This window comes from Perca fluviatilis, chromosome 5 (genome assembly GCF_010015445.1).
Source record: "Perca fluviatilis chromosome 5, GENO_Pfluv_1.0, whole genome shotgun sequence".
Lineage (NCBI taxonomy): Eukaryota > Metazoa > Chordata > Actinopteri > Perciformes > Percidae > Perca > Perca fluviatilis.
The window spans coordinates 8,632,904-8,644,217 of record NC_053116.1 but is presented as its reverse complement, the minus strand read 5'-3'; the positions used below and the strand labels follow the sequence as shown (position 1 = coordinate 8,644,217).

At 41.9% G+C, this 11,314-nt stretch overlaps 1 protein-coding gene across 1 annotated transcript; it reads left to right on the top strand.

The window, feature by feature from the left end:
• Positions 1-666: 666 nt before the first annotated feature.
• On the top strand, positions 667-11,163 carry gdi1 (GDP dissociation inhibitor 1). The gene is made up of 11 exons (XM_039800908.1): positions 667-981; positions 1,885-1,992; positions 2,214-2,313; positions 2,902-3,036; positions 3,127-3,325; positions 3,971-4,102; positions 4,303-4,402; positions 5,604-5,775; positions 7,352-7,496; positions 7,639-7,693; positions 8,622-11,163. The coding sequence occupies exons 1-11, from the start codon at positions 937-939 to the stop codon at positions 8,772-8,774; spliced, it is 1,344 nt and encodes a 447-aa protein (XP_039656842.1). The 5' UTR covers positions 667-936; the 3' UTR covers positions 8,775-11,163.
• Positions 11,164-11,314: the final 151 nt, after the last annotated feature.

Below are 11,314 nucleotides of genomic sequence, written 5' to 3'. Positions count from 1 at the left end.
GTCTACAATGCAGCTCAACTGCGCTTTATCAATGAATGACAGCTACACCTTGGCAACTGTCCATGGTGCTGATACACACTTATATTTGGGCATTTCACTCCTCGTGTCATCACGTCCCACCCTCCACATATGATGCTTTTACAAGCACTGTAAAACAGAAACAAAAAAAGCAAAAAAAATAACAAAAGTTTCGAACTGTTATGTCTATTGAAAAGGGCCTTCGTGCGGTCAGTCAGTGAAAGCAACTCCCATCCACACACACACACACACACACACACACACACACACACACACACACACACACACACACACACACACACACACACACACACACACACACACACACACACACACACACAGCTGTGGCGGCGGAGGGATACCACTGCCTGCGTCCGCGCAGCATTGCGCCTACAACTGGAAAGGAAGGATAGAAAAGGAAATAGAGAACGCACAGACTTGGACAAAATGTGTTTAAAATGACAATACATGTTAAAAAAGTTAAAGTATGAAACTGAACATGTGTTTATCGCTCGATAAAGCCAGCTCGGAGTGTGGGGAGGGTTTCCTATTCCACTCAGCTTTTCAGTTGGAGTCCATTGTGTGGCAGGATGGGACGAGAGAGAGAGAGAGAGAGGAGGAGGATGCGCACTATTTCCCGACGCGCACTAACATTGTTCTAGATTGCTACACGATCAGGGCCATCTTTGGTCGTCCTCGCCGGTGACAGTGTGGACAGTTTATTCCAGTGGTCATTTATGCCTCGTGATTCATTAACAAAAGTTCATTTTGAACGAGCCGTCTAAAAGCACTCGGGCAGAGAAAAAAGGGAGCCGAATCCCCGTTTTTGTGTGCGGATTCACTGGTAATTCCTTCATCCAATACCCTTCATTTCTCAAGGCAAGAAGAAGGGCGAGACGGGAGAGGCGGTGATACAACATGGATGAGGAATATGATGTGATCGTTTTGGGCACCGGACTCACAGTAAGTAGTCAAGCTTCGTTTGCGTTTTGCACTTGAAACTCTTGATTGTGCGAAACTTCCATATGGTTATTTTTATCCATTTAAATACTCTTCTCTATCCGAGCCCAGAAGTGAAAGCCTGCTGCATCCCTGTGTGCTTGTCACATAAAAAAAATAAAAATAAATTAGCATTAAAAAAAAATATATATATATATATCAAAATGTACTTTGACCTAGCATTTGTGCATGACAGGAAGCGAACGGTGCTTTCCATGGTGATTTTATTGTTCTCCCAGCCGGCCCAGTGTTGTGTTCCACCCAGTAGCATCTTTTAGGCGTAACCCCACAATGTGTCATGGTCCTCTTCGCATAGACAGGCCTCCATCCTGAGGTTGGCGCAGGCCTGAGGATTCAATGACTGAGCTCTTCACTGCAGTTCCCGTCACTTATCACACCCAATGCGGCAGAATACATGCCCGATACATTTGTGAGGTATTAATCTAGGTTTTCGCGTGCATAAAAGGCGACATTTTTCTAGGTTTATAGCAACTATCAAATTACCTTTTTGTAAATGCATAGACATAGGCTAACACATTTGATTTTATAATGGGGGAATGTCATATTGTTCTTAAGGTTAAACACTATTGTTATTATTACCATTATTATTATTATTATTATTATTATTATTATTATTATTATCATCGTTATTATTATTATTACAGATACATGGGTGAAACGATGTAGTCGCGCATGCGCACACCGTACCTTCCATCCTCCCTGCATCCTTCTATGAAAACCTCCCAACCGGCGTTCATGTCCTCTATTAAATCTCTCTTTTCCTCTTCCTCGCTAAGTTTATTGCATTTGCAAATGGATGTTATGTCACTGGCGCTGATGTTGGGTGTTAAATCTTGTTTTATGCAGGAATGCATTCTGTCCGGGATCATGTCTGTGAACGGGAAAAAGGTTCTGCACATGGACAGGAACCCCTACTACGGCGGCGAGAGCTCCTCCATCACCCCTCTGGAGGAGGTAAAGGGCCCCTGGGATCTATGCAAGCGATCAATGTCTTTGATACCCCCCTCAGCACATCCTCATTGCACTTTCCCCGTGCCATTGTGCATCGTTTTTTTATTGCCCTTCATTTGCTCAGCGCCTTTTGTCCTCCGAGATGCTGCAGCTTCTGTCTCTAGATGTCATCCTCCCAGGATGTTGTTTACGTCGCTCTTTACTGTCGTGTCATTTCCCCACAGTTGTACAAGCGCTTCAGTCTTCCAGACAGCCCGCCCGAGTCCATGGGCAGAGGGAGGGACTGGAACGTTGACCTCATCCCCAAGTTTCTCATGGCCAACGGTCAGTCCCACGTCACTGGTTTTTTGTTCATAAAAGAATGAATATATCACCATAAAACTCATCATTTACTGAGGAGATCGATGGACACTTAGTACATTATTACTATTCCTGAAAGGCTTCAGACTAAGGCTGGGCAATATATCGATATTATATCGATATCAAGATATGGGACTAGATATTGTCACAGATTTTGGATATGGATGTGGTAACATTGTAATAAGTCATAAGTGGTGTCTTTTCCTGGTTTTAAAAGCTGCCTTACATTAAAGTGATGTAATTTTCTGAACTTACTAGACTGTTCTAGCTGTTCTATCATTTGCCTTTACCCACTTACTCATTATATCCACATTATTGATGATTATTTATCACAAATAGCATTGTGTAAAGCATCAACTACGATATCGTTGCAATGTCGGCAGAGGTATTTGGTAAAAGATATCGTGATATTTGATTTTCTCCATATCGCCCAGCCCTAGTGCAGACTAGATGGGTGAAGTGGCAGTCTCTGTCTTGATGCCATCACGGCAGAATGTCAGATTGTTGGAGGAAATAATGAGACGTGACACGTGTTTGTCTGTGTGCTCCCAGGTCAGCTGGTGAAGATGCTGCTATACACAGAAGTGACACGGTACCTGGACTTTAAAGTAGTGGAGGGAAGCTTTGTGTACAAGGGAGGAAAGATCTACAAGGTGCCATCGACCGAGACGGAGGCACTAGCTTCAAGTAAGCTGCTCTGATGTGGAGTAGAGTATTGAAATCGCATTGAAGTCACCGTGTACTACATCATAACGCCTGTTGTTTGAATTTTTCCAGATCTGATGGGAATGTTTGAGAAGCGAAGGTTTCGGAAGTTCTTAGTCTTCGTGGCCAACTTTGATGAGAATGACCCCAAAACGTTTGAGGGCGTGGACCCCAAAACCACAACGATGAGGGACGTTTACAAGAAGTTTGACCTGGGCCAGGATGTCATCGACTTCACCGGCCACGCCCTGGCCCTCTACAGGACGGACGAGTAAGAACAACAGCATCATGGCAAACATGACCTATTGTCAAGTCTTCGGCAGCTGCATTTAGAATTTGAACATGGAATAACTTAAGAATATATGCTTTAATGAAGGTTTACTGTAATTAAGATTCTTTTGAACAAAACTGTATGTAGACTACTTTTTGGCTGTGAATATGCATAGAATTAGAGCAGAGATCAAAAATTAAAATGTTAGGAAAAAAAACTTGAATCCAACATAGTATTGGCAAATATAAACCCCATTGATGATAGGCTCACTGGCCTATAGGTAAGGTAGTCACTAAGATCGCCATCCACAGATACAGTTAATAAGGATTCACTGTGTATGTATGTTAAACATTAAAACATGATTTCTTTTAAAATCATGCCAACAATTATTTTAATAGCTTAGTATTCTATGCCCTAAAAAGGTATTTGTAAAGGCTTTAGGCCACCCACAGGTTATTGTCGGCCCAGTTTAATATGTAACTTCATTTTATACAATATATGTAGTAGGGGGTCTCTCTCTCTCTCTCTCTCTCTCTCTCTCTCTCTCTCTCTCTCTCTCTCTCAGTTAAGGCTTAAAAAAACATTGAAGACCCCTGAATTAGTTTATTCAATATCTTCCTTTGTTGTTTTTCTGTTCTCCTTCAGCTATCTTGACGTTCCCTGTTTGGAGACGATCAATCGTATCAAGCTGTACAGTGAATCGCTGGCGCGGTATGGGAAGAGCCCCTACCTCTACCCCCTGTACGGTCTGGGAGAGCTGCCGCAGGGATTCGCCAGGTTATTGTTAACATATTTTCTGTCTGTAGTGCTTTTATACGAAGTCAATATTTTGAGATACTAAGACAATATTTCACTTCAATTGCACTTCTGTATTTACTATTAAATACAAGCTGTTATCTATTAACAGCTTGTATTTAATAGTAAATACAGAAGTGCAATCCCACTCCATGATTTAACAGTTCTTACTGTCACTTTAGATTGAGTGCAATCTACGGAGGGACCTACATGCTGAACAAACCAGTGGATGAGATAGTGATGGAAGGCGGCCATGTTATTGGAGTGAAGTCTGAGGGCGAGGTATGCTGATTTATTGTCCACGACTATGCAAATTTAACAATGGCATTAACTTTATTAACTTATTTTTCAACCTGGACCCTATTTTCTAGGGGCAATACTTTATCCTTACACATACCAAGTATTGATCTTTTATTATATAAATTGCAGATGAGAATTTAACTTTTTGGTACTAGAATAACAACATCAATAGCTTTTTTTAGTCCACTAGATGGAAAACCCGAAGTGAGATGAACAAACAGAGAAATGTATCTTTTTGGAAGAAACAGATGTTGACAAAGTTTGCCTTTGGGGGCATAACTTAAAGTTGGAAAGAAGGTTGGTCCAGTACTGAGCGGGAGCTCTGCAGCCGCAAAACGGGCTGCAATGCTATGGAGGAATTACACACCGTTAATGTACGTCCACTAAAAGTGCTTGTTTTTGCCACTGACCGGCTCAGTTTTTTTTTTTTTTTTTTTTTTTATATTATAAGTGTCTTCCTACATTTTGGAAAGGACCCAGCAGAGAAATAAGACGTTTTTCTTCAGCTTTTAGCTTAATCCGATCTGTTTGTTATTGTGTCTAACCAAGTCTCGCTCAAGGAGAAGTCTTGTGCTGAAATCTCGGAGATTTACTCATCCACATTGTCGAAACCAGCTAAATATTCAGCCATGACATTGAAACTCTTTTAGATAACACTTATCTACGCTTTCTTTATTAAAACACAACAACGTCTTCCCGTCACTCCTCTTTCCAACTCTCACACACTGTTTGCACCACTGTCTTACGGCAACAAGTCACCTCTCGTGGGATTTCAGAATGAGTCTTCTCCTTGGGTCCTTTTCCATAATGCAGTCAGACACTTATAACAACAATCTGAGTGTGTCAGTTGCAAAACAAGCACTTTTAGTGAACGTAAATTACCAGTGCATAATTTAGTGGAAGTAAATTACCAGTGCATAATTTAGTGGAAGTAAATTACCAGCGCATAATTGACTCGGAAGGGTTACATTTCAGCCCGTTTCACCATCTGCTGCAGAGCTCTTGCTCAATACTGGACCAATTTCAAAAACTGTTGTCCCCATTTGTCACTTAGGCACAAAAACATGGGAAAATATGGTCCAGGTTGAAAAATACTGAAGTTTTACTTTGAGTTTATTCACGCAGAGGGGATAAGAAAGTAGGTCCTTTAAAAACGCTGCACGTTGTGTCCTTCCCGCTGCAGGTGGCCCGTTGTAAGCAGCTGATCTGCGACCCCAGCTACATCCCGGACCGCGTCCGGAAGGCTGGCCAGGTGATCCGCGTGATCTGCGTGCTCAGCCACCCCATCAAAAACACCAACGACGCCAACTCCTGCCAGATCATCATTCCTCAGAATCAGGTTAACCGCAACTCAGGTAAGAACCACTGTCACTGTTTAACTAATCAGCTAAATGCTAGAGCGCTCGGTTCTTAGGAATTGGAGCAGAAAGATCAATAACAAGATGGCCTTCCTGTTAAATCTAATTGGAGAGATAACTGGAGATATCAAGGAGCAACTTTATGAAGGACATCTCCGTTTCTCTAAGTATTATAAAAACATGTTCGATATCGACATACTTGCATCTTTCCTCACTCTGAAAGTGGCTATAATCAATGTTCTTATATTAACAATGGATCACTTGTATGTGAAAGGGGTCGCTCTCATAATAACTCTACAGTTCCCCTCAGCTCGACAGAGTGTTTTATCATCTTTCAGTTCATTGTTTGGGTTTCCTGAACCAGAATTTAATTGATTAAGATTCTGGTTCACTTTCAGAGCTAGCATCAGCTAACAACCAGCTCTACTGTACGCTTCCTGCCCAGCACCACATGACTGACAGAGTTTGTGACTACATGGTGAACATAGTGGAGCATTTAGCAGCTAAAGAGACAGACAGTGCTAAAGGGACAGTATGGATATTGGACTTACATTCATCACGGCTAGAAATAAATGCTAATGTTGCTGCCCATCTGCTGGGTGTGTAAATAAGCGACTGTTTGTTAACAAGTTAACAATTACAGCTTTTAAAAGGGGATAATACATTAGTGTTGTGTTGCGATTAGCTAATGGTGAAGACCGCGATTAATCCAATGTGAAATATTTAGTTGAATGTTTGGTGTAACATTTGATTTATATTTACTGTTTTTTTTTTCCATAAGATACATGCTGGAATAATGTTACATATCACAGATTGTTTACAGTAATGTCCTATTTTCAGTGGATTTTTCATTTATTTTCTATTACTTTATTTAACATGATCGTAGAAGGTGCAATATGTAGCTAAAATAGAATTGCAAACCAAATCCTAATCACAATATCTGGCAGAAAAAAAATGCTATTTGTTTTTTCTAGCCCTAGTTTACAGCTTGTTTCCACTGCCCCCAAGTGGTCAAAAATCTGTGTATGCAGCTTTTAGGTAACTCTGAATTGACTTTCTCCTCCACTTAAAGTGCCCTGCCGCACAAAAAACGTTTTACTTGTATTTTTTAAATAGGTTAGGATCATATTTGTTTGTGTTATGTCGTGAATGTGAAAATGAACTGCTACCTCCTCTGTCAGCTCTAGCCACTGAAAAGAAATAAGCGGATAAATCCGGCCAATTACAAAAGCTGGTCAGTCTGACATCATATTGCCTGAGCTCATTACTATTCATGAGCTCGCCCAGTTGTGCTGGGTAAAGGATGCTGATAGCCAGGCTCTCATTGGCTAGCTGTTAGCCAGTCAGAGTCAAGCAGCTTAGCTCGTTGAATATTAATGAGAACTGGCACAAATCGAGCCGGGTCTTCCTGCAGGCTTTCTATACCACGCTAGAGTGGCTTGAAACAAGGTAACTAAGGCATTTTTTTCCACAAAAAAATGTTAGAGTCCATGGTAGAACTTTAGACATTAGCACAAAGTAATGAAATATGTGTGGCAGGGCACCTTTAACCCTTTTTTCGTCACTTCTCCAGACATCTACGTGTGCATGATCTCCTATGCTCACAACGTGGCTGCCCAGGGGAAGTACATAGCCATCGTCAGCACCACAGTGGAAACCAACGAGCCCGAGGCGGAGATAGAGCCGGCTCTGGAGCTGCTGGAGCCCATCGACCAAAAGTCAGCATTTTAACAATTCATGCATTTATGCTTCAACAAAACTAAACACAACGACAATGTGATATCAAAATATTTAAGAAGCCTTGTGATTAATAACCAGGTTTATTTAATGGAGTTGTGTTTTTTTATTGTTTTTTTACAGGTTTGTGGCTATTAGCGACCTTTATGAGCCCACAGATGATGGTACTGATAGCCAGGTAAGACGAAAAAAGTTGCAACTATAAATAGCTGAAAAATAAATGTATATGGTGTGGCTTTGTGGATGTCAATGTCGGTCTGAAATATCTACAACAGCTATTGGATGGATTGCCATGGATTTTATTTTTTTTAACATACGTATATTCATGGTCACCAGAGGATAAATCCTACTGACTTTGATGATCATATGGCCAAAATCTCAATTTGTCCAGTACTATTAACATTCCCACTGGCCTCCCACTGTTTAGAGTTAATTGGTGGAAGATAGGAATGCTTACAGGCTAAAGTAAGATGGTGAGCGTGGTAAACATAACCTGTTTAAAGGACAATTCCGGCGCAAAATGAACCTAGGGGTTAATAACACGTGTACCGAGTCAACCGTTCTCTGGGATGTGTTTTCATGCTAATCGAATGTGTCTCTAGCTTGAAACAAGCTAGCGCAAACAGCTGATTAGATTATAACGCTAGTCTTCGGGGCACTGGTAGAGTAAAAAGAAATCGCTATTTCTATACCACTAACAAGGCTCAAAACAGCACCACACTTCCATGGTAGCATAATGAGGGTCCCTACATGTAAACCGTCCAGACAGTGTACAGACAGTTAATTAAAAATATAAGTTTGTAAAGACAGTACAGGCGCCATCTTGGGAAAACCAGACGAACCACAGACGCCGTTCAACCAGTAACATAGCTCAAGCACGGCCTTCGTGGTTCGACTGTTTTCCCTAAGATGGCTCCTGCCTGTATGTCTTTATAAAGGCTCATTTTGCACCGGAATTGTCCTTTAACATCAGTATGTTAGCTTTGTCACGGTGACTATATAACTTAATGTTAGCATTTAGCTTACAGCACAGCTGTGCCTACGTCTCCCAGGGTCTCTAGCGTGGCTGTAGATTCTCAGTGGGCCCGTTGCTTTATCTTTCCCAGGTCTTCGCCTCGAGGTCCTATGACGCCACCACTCACTTTGAGACCACCTGCAACGACATCAAGGACATCTACAAACGCATGACCGGGAGCGACTTTGACTTTGAGAACATGAAGCGCAAACAGAACGATGTGTTTGGGGAGGATGAGCAGTGAGCGGTAGAAGGGCTTCAGAGAGAAGGGGCGGGGCCGGGAGAGGAGGCGGGGGCGAAAAGGAGCAAACGAGGCGGCAGAGCCTGCAGGTAGAGGGCCCGGGGGCTGCCTGAGCAGTCTGGTGGGAGCGGGGCAGATAGGGGGTGTCTCTGGGCTCTGCCTGCCCTCAGCCGTTTGCCTCCTTTTCCTTACGTCCCTCTCTCTCTTGACACACGTTCAAACACATAAATGCTCACAAACACACAACACACACACACACACACACACACACACACACACACACACACACACACACACACACACACACACACACACACACACACCTTATCTCCGTCACTGAAAAGCAGGGTTGATATGGTCTTTCATTCCATTGTAGACTTTACAGTATAATCATGTCTTAACTATGATCATTAGAGGTGAAGTTATTCCTTGTTGTTGCCGATTTTCAAAGCATTTCATTCTTTGTGTAACGTCTTTCTTCTCATATCAGAGGTTGGCTGGATGGATGGAAGATTGATGGCATTGAGAGGTGTGAACTGCGAGCTCTGACATGAGAGATCTGTAATGGCTTAGTGTAGAATCCTCTGGAAGGGTCCCCTCCAGTTGCATGCATCTTTTACACACACACACACACACACACACACAGTAGTATTGTACATAGACTCAAAATGACACTGCTGTATGAAGGCTGGACCATTCCACACATCGCTCCTGTCAACCCTGCTTTCACTTTTCTCTTAACTTGGTCTTTTACCTGTGTTTCGTCAAAAGACGCCGCTCCTTTTGGCAAAATCTGTTGGTCAGGCGAAAAAACAAAAAAATGTGATGAGAAATTACATATAAATGGGCTGTTCTGTCAACTGATAGTGCTCACTTTGCAATGCTGTTGTGTTCCCTGTGCTAGCAGGCAAGTTAACCAGTGGCTATTAACTGTCAACCACTCCCCCCCCTGCCCCCTCCCCCCACAAAAAAAGTTCCTTTGTTTATCTCTGTGTGATGTCAATTTTGAATTTTAATAGTTTACTTTCTAACATTTTTAAGTTATTGAAGAGTTTTATTTCTATATATTTGGTGCACATTTCACTGGCTGAAGTTATGACGTTTACAGATCTGAGGTTGAAACTGTGGTCTTCAAGTTTAACATAAAAATAAAAAAAAAGGGAAAGTCAGGAGCAAAAGCAGCACGGAGAGGATTTTTCTGGAAGATTTGGAATGAGTGATGATAAACAAATTGTACTTGTTGAGATGCGAGGGAGTGTGGCAAGGAGGAAAAGAATGTATGTGGGGAATGTTTTGGATTTTGGAAAGTTTCACTTTTGAGTGAAGAGGGTGAAGACTGAAATTTCGGCTCAAAGTGAAAGCACCAGATTGTGTCTTGGTTGTTTCAACCCTTGTGTATGTCCTTGTAGGTGAGTCATTCCTATGAAAAACAATAGTTGTCAAACAAGCTGGATACTTTAAAAGACTTTGTAGCAAAGATATGGAGCCACAGTTGCAGGTGCTGCCCCAACAAGAACAAACCAAGATGCTTTTATTTGATCGTAGCCTTAATTTGGGGGTCTTATTCAAATGTTTGGGCCCTTTGCAAAAGTTGCTTTGTTTTAACTAACGGCTAGTGGCAGGTCAGTCTAGTGCCAAAAAAACAGTGTTGCTGTTATTGGCAAAAATTCCAGACATGTCAAAAGTGCAGTTTGGTACTGCTTGTTGCTCTGCAGATCTGACTGAATACTATAGAAGGGATGGGCTGATATTGTACACCTGACTGAAGGCTCATATATCTCAGCAGTGCACACTCACTCACTCACAGCCAGACTGATCTGCGGCACGTTACACATCCACAACAGAAAAATACTTCGCACATCTACTGTATGATGTGAGACAGGTGCGTCGGAGGGGGGACGAGTAGGTGAGGAGTTGCAAAGAAACTCCCCCACGCTGTCTTAACTTGAATTCAATAGCTGGCAAGGTTTCGGTACTAGACCTTCATCAGGCAAAAAGGGATGTTACACAACAGACAGACGCCCTGATCGTTTTCTTTAAAAACACCGCCAGTTCCAGCTCACTTCATCCAGCTCGACAAATCCCTTAGCAACTCTATACAAACTTATGGCGTGTTGACCTGTCTTATTGTTATGCTCTATTTATTTGAATTTCACTTCCGTATTGTGGAAAGAATTTATGTCAAATGCTGAATATGCTATGCTATTAGATTATGTTCTGATGAACAAAAATGGATTTTAAAAGTGATGCACACCCAAATTCTTTGTTTTTGTTTGTTTTTGTTGCAGTGTCATGTCATGTGTTACGTCCCCCTTATTCAGTGATCATTCCAGTGTTGCATCGCATATTAATACGGTTTATTAGCACTCCTAATAAAGGTTTTGCAACAGTCGGTCACGGAGTGGAAATCAAAATCTATACAGCTGTGTGTCCACCAACGTTTTCACACCGCGCATCGTTCGACACTGTGTGTGCTCTTCATCCTGGAAACATGTTAACTGATAAAAACTGGAATACTGTTTACTCTTTGAGCATATCTGAAG

Coding starts and splice junctions, on each gene's coding strand:
- gdi1 (XM_039800908.1), top strand. CDS start 937: ATGGATGAGGAATATGATGTGATCGTTTTGGGCACCGGACTCACA. Junction 4,103..4,302: donor CTGCCGCAGGGATTCGCCAG/GTTATTGTTAAC, acceptor CTGTCACTTTAG/ATTGAGTGCAATCTACGGAG. Junction 4,403..5,603: donor GAGTGAAGTCTGAGGGCGAG/GTATGCTGATTT, acceptor TTCCCGCTGCAG/GTGGCCCGTTGTAAGCAGCT.